Source organism: Ailuropoda melanoleuca, chromosome 7, assembly GCF_002007445.2.
Source record: "Ailuropoda melanoleuca isolate Jingjing chromosome 7, ASM200744v2, whole genome shotgun sequence".
Lineage (NCBI taxonomy): Eukaryota > Metazoa > Chordata > Mammalia > Carnivora > Ursidae > Ailuropoda > Ailuropoda melanoleuca.
In genome coordinates, this window is record NC_048224.1 from 60,647,965 (window position 1) to 60,662,707 (window position 14,743).

A 14,743-nucleotide genomic window follows, 5' to 3' on the forward strand; every position below is an offset into this window, starting at 1 on the left:
GATGGAGCCGCTGGCCAGAGAGGGGGCTGGGGGGGTGGGTGGGCAGGGTCCAAAGGTGTGGGGGTGCAGCCGCCTCTATTCTGGCTGGTCCCCCCGCCTTCTGTCTCCATCTCCCGCTGCGGTGGTGGCAATTCTGCCTTGTTGGGGTGACATGGAGAATGCTTAAAACTGTGTGGGGGGGCAGGATATGCTCAGTGGACGTCAGCCATTATTCTAAGGCACCGGGGCGGGAAAGGGGGCATGGGGGAGGGAAATTGTTGGGACTGGTTTGGGACATGTTGGCGTGGGAAGAGCATAGTGGGGCAGGGAAAAGAGAAAATTGGAGAGCCTGAGGGAGGCCTGAGGAGGCCACTGGGCTGAATGGTAGAAGGGAATAGGGGCAGGCTGGGTGGCCGCGACACAGAGGGCCTCCGACCCTTCCACAGCAGCCCCGCCCAGCTTGCTTTTGGCTGGGCCAGGATCTGACTCTGACTCAGTGAGAAACCTGGGGTAACAGGAGCCCCCAGGCTAAGGCCAGCAGCCTCCCAGAACTCCTGCACCTGGAGGGGGCTGCTCAGGACCAGCCCAGTCCAGGCACTGTCTGTGCAGAGCTCTGTGCTGGGCCTTTTGATCTGCTGGGGCTCTAGGTGGAGTAGCTGAGGGAAACCTCCTCTTACAGGCTTCTTCATTCTGCATACAGTTCCCTTTCTGTACATATTGTGATGCCAGCCATGCCTGGTCTGTGCCAGGGACAGACATGTGAGTCAGCCCCATTTTACCTTTCAGACCTAAAAACACAGAAATGTGCAAAGGGATAAAACCCGTATGAAATGCCAGAGTAGCAGAGGAAGTAATCAGGGATTTATTTGTTCTGGATAGGGGCATAAGGAGCTGGATTTTGCAGGCTGAATAGCAGTTTGGGGCTGCATCTGACTCTGATGTGCATTCTTGGTTGCAGAGAACCACACTGTGAGCTGGAGGCCAGTGGGATAGTGGGCGTGGGCCCTGTGCATGCATTGCCCAGCACTTGCCTACAGAAGGTGGAGGGACAGCCAGAGGATGCAGATAATCAGCGGAATGTCACGCGGATGGGCAGTCAACCCTCAGACCTGAGTGCTACTGTGCATATCCCAGTGACGCTGACCGCCCCTCCTGGGGAGACCACGGCTGTTCCCAGTGAGTATCTCCCTGTATCAGCGGGGCAGGGCCCACCTTGTGTGGGCCCAGTTTGCTCTCCCCCCCCAACCCGTCCATGATAGCTGCTTGGGGACGGAGCATGCCTGTGTGAACTGTGCCACCAGCTGGAGAGGAAGTCCTTTGTGGTCAGCATCCGTGCCTTGATATCTCTTTGTTTTCCAGTGGCCCAGAGGAGCCTGTTACTATTATGTGTCATTTAAGCTCTATTCTCCTCTCTTCCAAAAATATTTTCAAGTTACCAGCTCAGTGCCAGGCATGGTGTTAGAGTGCTGGGGACAGTAGGAGGGAGCAGGACCAGAGCTGCCCTTGGGGGGCTAATAGTCTCATCAGGAAGACAGACTTCAGGACGGTCATGACTTTTCATAGTTACATGAAAGCTGCTACGGACCATGGCCCCAGACTTGATGGGGGCTGACAGCTAGTCGGTGGTCTTCCCACGACTTACGTGCCCTATCATCCCTGCTCTGAGGTCCCCACAGATCTTTGCCTGAGCCCTTTTCTTCTTCCCCTCAGTCACTCACTCACTTACTCACTCACACATTCGTGAGGTCCTGACCATGTGCAGGCACTGAGGGCACAGGGCGAACCAGATGCTGTTCCTGTCTGCAGATCACTCCATCTAGTAGGGAGAGACCTGTAGGGATCAAATACAGTCCCCTCACACTGTGTGTAGGAGGTGCACAGATGTCCTGTGAGCACCAAAGATAGAGGAAGCATTCCCGGGGGAGACCGAGAGGCCACAGAAGCAGCACGGACATGCAAGGCCAGATGAGGATTTAGGTCTTGACCACAAAGTGCCTGCTTGCATTTGCAGATGTGTCCACACACATAGGCGTGTGCGTACCCCCTTATCTCTTGTGTAGGTGCTTTCATCTGGGGCCTGTGAACCAGTGTACAATGCCAGGGGTAGCAATGGGAGGTGGCCGGCTCTGGCTGCTTAGGCTTCCCTCCTCTTTGCTTCCTTGGGAGGAAGCTTTCCCTTGCCCATTCTCTTGTTTCACCTCTCATGGGTACTAATGGGTCTGTCTTCCCAGACCCCTGGAAAGCAACCCCCTGGTCTGACTCTCTCTGGCGAAGCTTGAGGATGAGCCCAGGGTTTCTACCTGGATTTTGTCCATGAGTCAGGCGCGGCCCTTCTTCCCCAACCCCTGGTAACCACTGATCTTTTTACTGTTTCTGTAGTTCTGCCTTTTCCAGAATGTCATATAGTTGTAATCATACAGTGTGTAGCCTGATTCTTTCACTTACCAAGATGCATTTAAGGTTCCTCCATGTCTTTTCATGGCTTGATGGCTCATTTCTTTTTAGCACTGAATGATATTTCCATTGGCTGGATGGACCACAGTTTATCCGTCCACCGGTTGAAGGACATCTTCTAAATTTTGGCGATTATGATTAAGGCTATTATAAGCATCTATGTTCAGGATTTTGTACAGACATATATTTTCAACTCATTTGTGCAAATAGCTAAGAGCATGACTATTGGATTGTAAGGTGAGATTGTGTTTGGTTTTGTAAGGAACTGGCAAGCATTCTAACAAAGTGGCTGTATCATTTTATATTCCCACCAGCGACGAATGAGAGACCCTGTTTCTCCACACCCTCTCCAGCATCTGGTATTGTCAGTGTTTTGTATTTTTGCCATTCTAATAAGTATGTAATGGTATTTCATTGTTCTGTTTTGCAATTCCCTAATGACATATGATGTTGGGCGTCTTTTAATATGCTTATTTGCCATCCGTATATCTTATTTGGTGAGATACCTGTTCATGTCTTTTGCTGACTTTTTTATTTTCTTACTTGAAAAAAATCTGATACGTAATTTTTTAAAGAGCAGTTTAAGGTTCAAAACAAAACAGAGAGGAAGGTACAGAGTGCTCCCATTACTCTGTGCCCCCACACATACATAGCCTCCCTACGGTCAACATTCACCACCAGATGGTGCGTATGTGACCAAGGGTAAGCCCACACTGATGCGTCATAATCACCCGAAGTCTACGGTTCACTTCAGGGCTCACTGTTGGTGTTGTATCTTCTATGGGTTTGGACAAACGTACAGTGACATATGCCATCATTATAATATGATACAGAGTATTTGCACTGCCCTAATAATTCTCTGTGCTCTGCCTATTCATCCCTCCCCCTCCCCAACCTTTAACAACCACAGATCTCTTTACTGACCATTGTTTTGCCTTTTTCAGAATGCAGTATATTTGGAATCATACAGTACATAGCCTTTTTAGATTGGTTTCTTTCACTTCCCAATATATATTTAAGGTTCTTCCATGTCTTTTCATGGCTTGAAAGCTCATTTCTTTTTGGCACTGAATAATATTTCCATTGTCTGAGTGTTCCACAGTTTATCCATTCATCTACTGGAGAACATCTTGGTGGCTTCTAAATTTTGGCAATTATGAATAAAGCTGTCATAAACATCTGTGTGCAAGATTTTGTGTGAACTTGCTTTCAGCTTCTTTGGGTAAATACCAAGGAGAGTAATGGCTGGATCATATGGCAAGAGTATGTTTAGTTTTGTAAGAAACCACTGAACTGTCTCTACCATTTTGCATTTCCACTAGTAACGTATGAGAGTTCCCATTACTCCACATCCTTGCCAGCATTTGGTATTGTCAGCGTTCCAGATTTTGGCCATTCTGTAAGTGTGTAGTGGTATCAGATTGTTTTAATTTCCATTTCCCTAATGATGTGTGATGTGGAACATTGTTTTTATATACTTATTTGCAATCTGCATTATCTTCTTTGGTAAGGTGTCTATTAAGATCTCCAGCCCATTTTTTAATTAGGTTGTTGTTTTTTTTTTTTAAGATTTTTAAATTTATTTATTTGACAGAGATGGGAAGTGGGAGAGGAGGAAGCAGGCTCATAGCGGAGGAGCCTGATGTGGGGCTCGATCCCAGAATGCCGGGATCACGCCCTGAGCCAAAGGCAGACGCTAAACCGCTGTGCCACCCAGGCGCCCCCTAATTAGGTTGTTTTCTTATTTCCGATTTTTAAGAGTTCATTGTAAATTTTAGATAACACTTTTTTTTTTATCAGATATGTTTTTTGCAGATTTTTTTCTTGCATCTGTGGCTCATCTGATTGTTTTCTTGATGTTGTCTTTCACAGAGCAGAATTTCTTAATTTTAGTGAAGTCCAGCTGATCCCTTATTTCTTTCATGGATCGTATCTTTGGTGTCGAACCTAAAAAAAGATCATCATAAACAAGGTCATCTAGGTTTTCTCCTGTGTCATCCCCTAGGAGTTTTATAGTTTTGCATTTCACATTTAGGCCTAGGAGCCATTTTGACTTCACTTCTGTAATGCCTGTGTCCATATTCATTTTCACATGTGGACATCCAGTTTTTCTAGCATCAGTTGTTGAAGAGATGATCTTTGCCCCACTGATTATCTTTGCTTCTTTATCAGTGATCAGTTGACTATATTTCCGGGGTCTATTTCTGAGCTTTCTATTCTGTTCTGTTGTTTTATTTGTCTGTTCTTTCACTGATACGATACTGTCTTGATCACTGTAACTTTATAGTGAGTCTTAAAGTTGGGTGGCATTGGTCCTCTAACTTCGTTCTTTTCCTTCTATATTGAAGTGTTGGCTGTTCTGGGTCTTTTGCTTCTCCATATACACTTTAGAATCATTTTGCTAATATCCATAAAATAACTTGATGAGATTTTGATTGGGATTGCATTTAATCTATAGGTCAAGTTGGGAAGAACTGGCACCTTGACAATATTGACTCTTCCTGTTTATTTTTATTTTTTTAAAGATTTTATTTATTTATTTGACAGACATAGAGACAGCCAGCGAGAGAGGGAACACAAGCAGGGGGAGTGGGAGAGGAAGAAGCAGGCTCATAGCAGAGGAGCCTGATGTGGGGCTCGATCCCATAACGCCGGGATCACGCCCTGAGCCGAAGGCAGACGCTTAACCGCTGTGCCACCCAGGCGCCCCGACTCTTCCTGTTTATGAACATGGAACACTTCTTTATTTAGCTCTTTGATTTCATTCCTCAGAGTTTCAGTTTTTCATATGTAGGTCCTGTAGATATTTTGTTAGATTTATACTTAAGAATTTCATTTTGGGAGGAGTAAATATAAACGATACTGTGCTTTTAATTCCAAATTTCATTTATTCATTGTTGATAAATAGGAAAGTAATTGACTTTTGTGTATCAGCCTTGTATCCTGCAACCTTGCTAAAATCACTTTGAGTGCCAGGAGGTTTTTGTTGTTGTTGTTGATTCTTTTGGATTTTTTATATAGATATCATGTCATCTCTGAACAAAGACAGTTTTATGTCTTCCTTCCGAATCTGTATATGTTTTATTTCCTTTTCTTGTTTTATTGCATTAGCAAGGACTTCCAACATGATGTTGAAAGGAGTGGTGAGAGGTGACATCCTTGCCTTGTAGACCTGATCTTAGTGGGAAAACTTCAAGTTTCTCATCATTAAGTGTGAGGTGAGCTGTAGGTTTTTTGAAGATAGTCTATATTGAGTTGAGAAAGCTCCGCTCTAATCCTAGTTTACTGAGAGTTTTTATGATGAATGGGTGTTGAATTTTGTCATATGGTTTTTTTGCATCTATTGATATGATCAAGTGACTTTTCTTTTTTAATCTGTTGATGTGATCATTAACTGATTTTCAGATGTTGGAAGAGCCTTGAATACCTGGGACAGATCCCACTTGGTTATGGTATATAATTCTTTTTATACTTTTTGGGATTTGATTTGCTAATATATTTTTAAGAATTTTTGCATCTATGTTCATGAGAGATACTGGTCTATCGTTTTCTTTTTCTTGTAATGCCTTGCCTGGTTTGTCTGAGAATTCAACTCAGTTTTGATACTCCCTACCAATAGATAGCATCAGGTTTCACAGTTTAAGGGTACAGTCCTATAAGACTGCTTCCCACGCTGCACTTCAGACACCAGTCAGAAACCCCAGGCTGTCACCTGTGCTTCTGACCCATCAGTTACAGATTGGAGGTTGCAACACCTCCTCCTGAAGTTCTTTAATTTGCTCACAGAACTCAGGGAAACACTTACGTTTACCAGTTTGTTAAAGGATATGATAAAGGATAGCAATCAGTAGCTAGATGAAGAGATACAGAGGTGAGGTCCGGGGAAAGAGTGTGGAGCTTCCATGCCCTCTTTTGGCATGCCACGCTTCCCAATGTCCACCTGTTCACCAACCCAGAGGCTCTCTGAACCCAGTCTTTGAGTTTTTATGGAGGCTTTGGTGCAGTCCTGAAATAGTCATTGGCCATTGGCTGATTCATCCTCCAGCCTCTATTCCCTCCCTGGAAGTAGGGTGGAGGCTGAACGTCTCAACCCTCTAATCATGTGGTTAGTCCTCCTAGCAACCAGCTCCAATCCTTGGGTGGAGTCCAGAAGTCACCTTCATTAGTAAGAGGATACCTGTGCCACCTTTATGACTCTGAAGCGTTCTCAGGAACTGTGGATGAAGGCCAAATGCATATTGTGGTCATCTGAGTGGCCAAATATGTATTTCTTATCAATCATTATATTGCATATTTTATTTTATTATTTTTTAAGCCTAAATTCAATTAATTAACATATAATGTATTATTGGTTTCAGAAGTATAGAGGTCAGTGATTCATCAGTCTTATATAATTGCACATTTTAAAATGAGATGTGTTCTGTAGCTTTCTTATCCTATGTTCAAGTATCATAAGGTTTAGATGTGAATGCTATATAGTTCCCTTATGTTTAGCTTCATTAATCCATTAGTGAAAACTAAATGTAATGTTTCCATTTCCTATTATCTTAAATGGGAAAATTATAATGTACTATACAATTATAATGTATTAAAGTTGGTTGCACTCAAAATCTCCAATAAATTTTAAAAAATATAACTGGGGCACCTGTGTGGCTCAGTCGGTTAAGTGTCTGACTCTTGATTTCGGCTAAGGTCATGATCTCAGGTTTTGAGATCAAGCCCCGTGTCGGACTCCATGGTCAGTGGGGAGTCTGCTTGAGATTCTCTCCTGCTGCCCCTCCCCTTGCTTGTGCTTTCTTTATCAATCTCTCTCTAAAAATAAATAAATCTTTAAAAATATAACTAAAGCACAGTTAAACACTGAAAAGTAAAAACTATCATATTAGGACACAAAATGCTTAACACATTGTTCCCTGATCACCACAGTTAAAATAGCTGTTAGCAAGCAATCGCTTTGGACACCTCCTTTTTTTTTTTAATTAATTAATTAAATTTTTTTTAAGTTCCATGATTTATTACTTGCGTATAACACCCAGTGCACCATGCAATACGTGCCCTCCTTACTACCCATCACCTCCTTTATTGAAGCTTATTGCACTTTTCAGAAACATCCACACATAATTCTTTAAAATTTTTTTTAATTTTCTTAAATATTTATTTATTTACTTATTTGTGTATTTATATTTTTCCCACACATAATTCTAAACTGAACTTGAAATCTTGGCTGAGCGTTTTTCCCCTCATTTTTTTGGTTAAAAATGTTATATTTAGGAGTGCCTAACTAGCTCAGTCGATTCAGTAGCGGACTCTTGATTTCTGCTCGGGTCCAGATCTCAGGAGTCGTGGGATTGAGCCCTGGGTCTGGCTCTGCACTCAGCGGGAAGTCTGCTTCCTCTCCCTCTGCCCCTCCTCCCCAGCTCTCTCTCTTTCTCTCTCAAACAAATCTTTAAAAAATGTTATATTGGGTTTGGGGGAAGTAAACATTTTTCCTAACAAATGTCATCCAAAAAAACCCCAACAACATTGTAATGCGTGACGCATGTTTTCCTGAAGTGAGGGTATTATAAAATTGAGGGCCACTCTGTGGGGAGAATGTACCCAAGGTGGTCTGTATGATATGCCTCTTACTGATTCACAAAAGGAATTCGAACGTTTTCTTCTTTTCCTTTTCTGGGATAGTTTAAGTAGCATCAGGATTGCTTGGTCTTTAAAGATTTGGTAGAATTCCCTTGTGAAATCATCTGGCTCTGGTCTTTGGGAAGGGACAATTCTTTGATAATGTCTCTATTCTGTATGGATATTGTTTAAACTTCTTATCTTCTGAGATCTGTTTGGTAAATTATAATTTCCTTGGAAATGATTATTCGATCTAGGTTTTCCAATTTACATATATATAGTTATGCAAAGAAGTGACGTACGTTTTTTTAAAAAATTTCCTGTTTTTTTATCCTGTGTATTTTATGTATTCCTCTTTTTTTCCTTGATTAGATTAGTGATTTATATATTCTGTAGGTTTTCATAAAAAAGAAATTTTATTTTGTTTTATTTTATTTATTTTATTTATTAGTTCTACTGTGGTTTTGATTTTTAACTTGTTACTTTCCAGTTTTATATTTATTATTTCCCTCTTGCCTTTTTGTTTACTTTGTTGTTCCTTTACTAGCTTCCTCAGTTAGAGACTGAGTTTACTTTATTTTTTAATTTTTGTTACATGATTATTTAAGGTTATGAATTTTCCTCTGATTACTAATTTAATTGTATGCTATAGATTCTGACATTTGGTGTCATGTAATTGTGGCTTGTATTTCCCCCAGGTGTTTGTAGATTCCTTGGGATTTTCTGCATACAGAATCAAGTCATCTGCTCATGGGCAGTTCATTTTTCACTTTCTGGTGTGTGTCTTTTATTTCCTTTTTCTCTCTCGTTGTGCTGTCAGCCACCTGACTCCTTCTCTTATTCCCGTCTTGTGGAAGGAGGGAACATGTAGTCTTTCAACGTGAAGTATGATGTTAGCTTTAGTTTTTAGTTTTTGGGGGTTTTTTTGTGGGGGGGGTTGGTAGATGTTCTTTACCAAGTTGAGGAAGTTCGCCTCTATTCCTTTTTCTTCTGAGAGTTTTTATATTAGATCAGTGCTAAATTTTGTCAAATGATTTTCTGCATCAGTTGATGGGATCATGTAGTTTTTTGTTTGTAATATGGTAGTTTATATTGATGGGTCTTCAAATATTAAGTCAGCCTTGCATCCCTGGGGTGAACTCTACTGGTCATTATGTGTGCAGTTATTTCTATATATTGCTGAATTATAAAAACCCCAGTAGACTGGGATAAGTTATTGCTAATTTTCTGTCTAGATCTGTCAGTTGCTGGGAAAGGGTGTTCAAGTCTGCAACTCTAAGTGTGGATTTGGCTGTGTCTTCTTTCAGTTCTATACGGCTTTGCTTCATGTGTGTCACGTCACTGTTGAGTACGTACACATTTAGAATTGCTATCTTCTTGGAAGGCTGACTCTTTTTTCATTGTGTAATGTGTCTTTCTGTACCTGATAATTTTCCTTGGTCTGATGTCTACTTTATCTGATATGAATATACCTACTCCTACTTTATTTTGGTGAATATTTGCATGGTATATCTTTTTCACTTTTTTACTTTCAAACTAGCTATATGGTTATATTTTACGTGAGTTTCTTATAGACAGCATATGGGTGGGTCATGTTTTTAATCCACTTTTTCAGTTCTGTTTTTTATTTAGCATATTCAGACCATTTACATTTGATGTAATTGTATATGTTATAACAAGTCTGCTGTTTAATTTTTGTTTATTCTTTCTGTTTTTTATTTCCCTAGTTTCTTTTCTTTCCCTTTCCCCCCCCTCCTGTGGGTTACTTGTATGTATTTTGGAATTTCATTTTGATTTATCTTTAGTACTTTTGAGTGTATATCTTTGTATTTTTTTTAATGGTTGCTCTAGATATTACATTATATATATATATAACTTATCCCAGTCTACTGGGGTTTTTATTTTACCAGTTTAAGTGAAATATAGTAGGTTTACCTCTTTTCCTTCCTATTTATAAATGTCATAATCATTTCCTCTACATATATTTAAAAACACATCAGTGTGTGTTATAATTTTTCCTTCAACTGTCAAACATAGTTTAGAAAACTCAAGAGGAGAAGGAAAGTGTGTTGTATTTACCCATACTTTTACTTCTGTTGTTCTTTCTTCCTTCCTGATATTCCAGTATTTCCTCTTTCATAATTTACTTTCTGTTTAGAGGGGCTTCCTTAGTATTTCTTTTAGGGCAGGTCTGCAGGTGACAAGTTCTCTTAAGTTTTCCTTCATCTGAGAGTGTCTGGATTTTCCCTTCATTCCTGAAGGATGTTTTCATTGCGTGTAAATTCTAGGTTGACAGTTCTTTTTTTTTCAGCACTTGAAAAAACGTGTGCCTCTTCCTTCTGACCTCCATGGTTTCTGATGAGAAATCCACTGTCATTCGAATTGTTTTCTTCCTATAGGTAAGCTGTTGTTTCTCTCTCGCTGCTTTCAAGATTTTTGCTTTGTCTTTATATTTCAGAAGTCTGATTATGATGTATTTTGGCATGGGTTTCTTTAGGGTTATTGTGTTTGGGATTTGCTCGGCTTCTTGAATTTGTAGGTTTGTGTCTTTTGCCAGATTTGGAAATTTTTTCACCCATTCTGTCTTTGAATACATCTTCAGCTCCACCCTCTTTCTCTTTTCTTTCCAGGATTCTGTTGACATGAATGGTAGCTCTTTTGTCCTAGTCCCAGAGGTCCCTGAAGCTCTGTTCACTTTTTTCAGTCTATTTTCTCTCTGTTGTTCCGATTGGGTAATTTCTATTGTTCTGTCTTCCAGCTCACTGATTCCTTCCTCTGTGCCTTCCATTCTGCTGTTGAGCCCATCTGCTGAGTTTTTCATTTTAGTTATTGTATTTTTCAGTTCTAAAATTTATATTTAATTCTTTATATCTTCTATTTCTTTGCTATGATTTTCTATTTCTTTGCTGAGGTTTTCTATTTTTTCATTTGTTTCAAGTGTGTTTTTAATTGTCTGCCAAAGCATTTTAATGATGGGTGCTTTAAAATTATTTTCAGATAATTCTAACATCTGTATCATCTTGGTGTCTATTGGTTGTCTTTTCTCATTCAAATTAACATTTTCCTGGTTCTTGGTGTGACAAGTGATTTTTTAATTGAACCCTAGATATTTTAATATTATCTCATAGACCTCTGAGTTTTACTCAAGTTTTCTGTTTTAGCTGGCCTACTGTGATACCCCTCCAGTCGGGGAGGGTGGGTGAACTGCTTAATTACTGACAGATGGGGGTGAAAGCACAGGTTCCTCATTTGACTTTCCTTGACATCCACACCCAGTGGGAGCAGGCTCCTTGTTCCTGCTGGGGCTCCACTGACACCACCCTATCTGAGAGAGGTGGGAATGCCTTGTTACTGCTCCCCACACGACCTCCACTGACACAGTGGGGGTAGACTTCATTACCTCTGGGTGGTGGTAAAGTCCTGGCTTTCTACTATGATTCACTCTGGCAGGTAAAAGGAAGGGTATTTCTGGGTAGAAATTGCAGTTCAGGCTACCCATGTGATCTTTACTGATATCCCATGGATTGGGGGTCTTGTTCCCACAGGGTGAGGATGAAAGTCTCTGCCCCCCACTTGGCTTTTTCTGATCCCACCCTGGCTGGGGCTTTGGGGTACCTCATTACAGGCTACTGAGGATAGAAGTCTGCACTTCCGACTTGGTCTCTGCTCATATGAGCCAAGGTAGAGCTGCAGTTTCTTCTGGTGTGCTTGGCTGTAGTGGAGTGGCTATTGTCTATAAGTTTCCTGTCTTTCTAGGCTGTATCTTTCCTCGTCCTGTCATTAGGGAGAGCTGGTTTTTGGGGGGGCTTTTAAAAATCTGTGGCTGCTGAGATTTCAGGGTTGCTGGCTTCTCCTGCACCAAGATTAGTTGAGGCATATACAAAACCCAGAAAAGAAAAACTTGTTGTTCCTCAGGCCCCAAGGTCCCTAACTGATCTGGCTTCTCTCTACCTTTCAGAATCTTATGTTTGCCTTATATAGGATGCCTAGGGGCTTTCATTGTGCTTAGTGGGATGGATCTTTCCAAGAGCTTATCTTGAGTTAATTTTTCTATATGGCATGAGGTGAGGTTAGAAGAGTTTTTATTCCCCACCCTCCTCCCCCCTGCATGGGCATGCATTTGTTCTGTTGCTGCTCGTTGAAAAGGTTATCCTTTTTTCATAGAATTTCTTTGGTACTTTTATCAAAAATCAATTGACAGATGCTGTTTCATTTCAGGAAAAAATTCTGGGATTATAGTCTGAAATGTTAGTTCTGTTACATTGTTTTACTTTGGTTTTTCAGATGTTCCAATTATATAGACGTTGGTCTACTTTTTCTTCTATGTATAACTTTCTCTTGGATTCTTTTGAAAACTCATTCCCTGTTTCATACTTTTCCTCTTGGCTTATTTGACCCCTGTCTTCTTTTCATCTTGCTATAATTTCAGTCATGTCTGTTTTCCCTTGGACTCCTTGTGGTTTCTGAGGCAGTCTTATCTTTCTCTTTAACTTCATTTCTCAAATGATTTCTTTTTCAATTTCTCTCCTGAGTTTGGTCAGCTCTCATCTCACATCTCCTGGTTTTCCCCACATTTTTATTTTGGGCTTTTAATTGTAGCTGTGGTGGTTTATCTTATTAGTAATCCCTGGTTTAGTTATATTTGATTCATGTTAGAAAGTTGTGTTGTAGTTTGCTTTTCCTCTACTTTGCAGTTGTTTTTTTCTGGAGTATTTTTATTAGCTGAAACATTTCACCCTTACTTTCTGTTTCCTTTCGGTAGAAGCTTTGTAGGAATGTTGGGTTCCATTTTCTCATAACGAGGAAGCTTGTTGAATTTTCCTAGACCAGTAATTTCATGTGATTTTGTGGAGAAGCCGGAAGGGCTCGGGTGGCTCCCTTGCTCTCTGGTTCAAGAGCACCCTCTTCTGTTAGTGCAGTGAAATGCAGGCTCTTTATTCGGCGGTGCCCTGTTGGGAGTGCTGTGTAGTTCTAGTTCAGTGGCGACACCCACCTCTGGAGGACCCTGGACCGCAGCCACCTGTTTCTTTCTTCCCCTTCATCAAAAAGCCACTGAAGTGTGCTTCTCCCTTCCAAGTATGCCTTTTGCCTCCAGAAGCAGTGTGCTTCCCGGGAGTCCCCAGTAGTAGGGCTCTGACCTCAGTATTCCTCTGCTTAGGGTGGGACCCTGTCTTCCATGGACAAACGCTTGTCGATGTGTCTGTGTCCCACCGTCACCCTGATCCTGCTCTCCTTTCCCTGCTCCACACAATCCCTGCTTGATGCCTGATTGTACTTACGTGTGAGTTCAATCTTGTACTTTTCTTATTTCCCATATGCTATAGTGGGGATTGTGGGTTATTCTGTTACCTTTCCTCGTTGGTTCTGTACCTGATGGAGGATACGGGGAAAACTTGAGTGTAGGTGACTGCCATTATCTGTGGGACAGCCTTTTATCTTTTTCATTTCTGCTGGATTTGTGGTTGCGGTCACTGTGGCATTTCTAATTTCCTTCCTTCTTTCTTCCTCTTGGTAACCCCGTTTTTCTCTAAATGTTTGTCAAGTTAAATAGACTATTTTTGGTAGTCTCAATTTTTGGCTTTCTTGATCTTCTTCACTGTATCTTTGTTTTTTGTTTTATTTCTCTTCTTCTTATTATTTTTTCTTCCACTTTCTTTATCTTCATCTTAACATTCTTCTTCCCAGTTATCAGTTGGTTATTCAGCTCCTGGCACTTAGGCTCTCCACTTTGCTAATGTGTTTAAGTCTTTAACCTTTACTCTAAGAAGGGTTTTGTTGTGTCTCATGAGTTTTGAAATGCCATAGTTTTCATACTTCTAAATCTTTTTCCAGGTTTCATTATGATTTCTTATTTGTTCCCTGACTTATTTTTAAGTGTAGTTTTGAATTTCCACATGGCAGAAGTTTCTTTATGTGGGTTTTTTTCTGTTGATAACATTATACCTTCTAATATTTCACCAATTCTTGTATTTTGGTTCGTCCATTTGGCTTTTCCCCGCTTGTGTTTGAAGAACATCTTTTCTGATTTCTTTTAGTGAGGTTTGATGGTGGTAAATTCTCTCAGTTTGCTTGAAAAAAATATTTATTTTACCATTGTTAGGAAAAAGTAGTTTTGTTTTATATGGAATTCTAGTTTGTTAATTATTTTCTGTCCATAGCGCAACCAGTCCACTGTCTTTCTGCCTCCTGTCATTCTTTTGGAGAAACGAGCTGTTAGTCTAAATTGCTCTTCTGTGTGGCTCTGTCTTCTCTCCAGGCTGCTTAAAGGAAAAAAAAAATTGTGGAAAATGGAAACACTGAAAGTAGAGACACAAGTATAATGAACCCTCGTATTCTGTCACCCATAAGCAATTACCCACATTTTTATAATCTCCATTTTGAACCTTCTCCTTTTTTTCTCTATGCTTTTTGTATATTACTTTAGGGTTAACTGTGCCTGTAAGCATCTCTAACAAGGGTATAACAGCCACAAAGCATGATTACACCTAGCGATATTGATAATAATTTCATAATATTAATATCTATTCCAAGTTTAAATTTTACCAATTACCTAAAAAATAATGTTTTATAATTGGATGTTAGTATCAGGATCAAAACAGGGTGCACTCATCGGCTGTTGCTTGATCTGTGTCTCTTTTCGTCTATAACAGTTTTCCCCTCTTATTTTATGGATGCCATTTTTTGTTGAAGAAAC

General features: G+C 40.5%; 1 protein-coding gene across 1 annotated transcript in view; it reads left to right on the forward strand.

Moving 5' to 3' along the window:
* The window catches only part of CACNA1B (calcium voltage-gated channel subunit alpha1 B), a gene marked incomplete at its 5' end in the record, with an annotated part of 170,645 nt that overhangs the window by 85,451 nt on the left and 70,451 nt on the right, over nucleotides 1-14,743 (forward strand). The window contains 3 exons of the mRNA XM_034663768.1: nucleotides 497-578; nucleotides 680-738; nucleotides 938-1,155. Coding sequence (XP_034519659.1) covers nucleotides 497-578; nucleotides 680-738; nucleotides 938-1,155 — 359 coding nt within the window. The remainder of the gene's footprint in view (nucleotides 1-496; nucleotides 579-679; nucleotides 739-937; nucleotides 1,156-14,743) is intronic.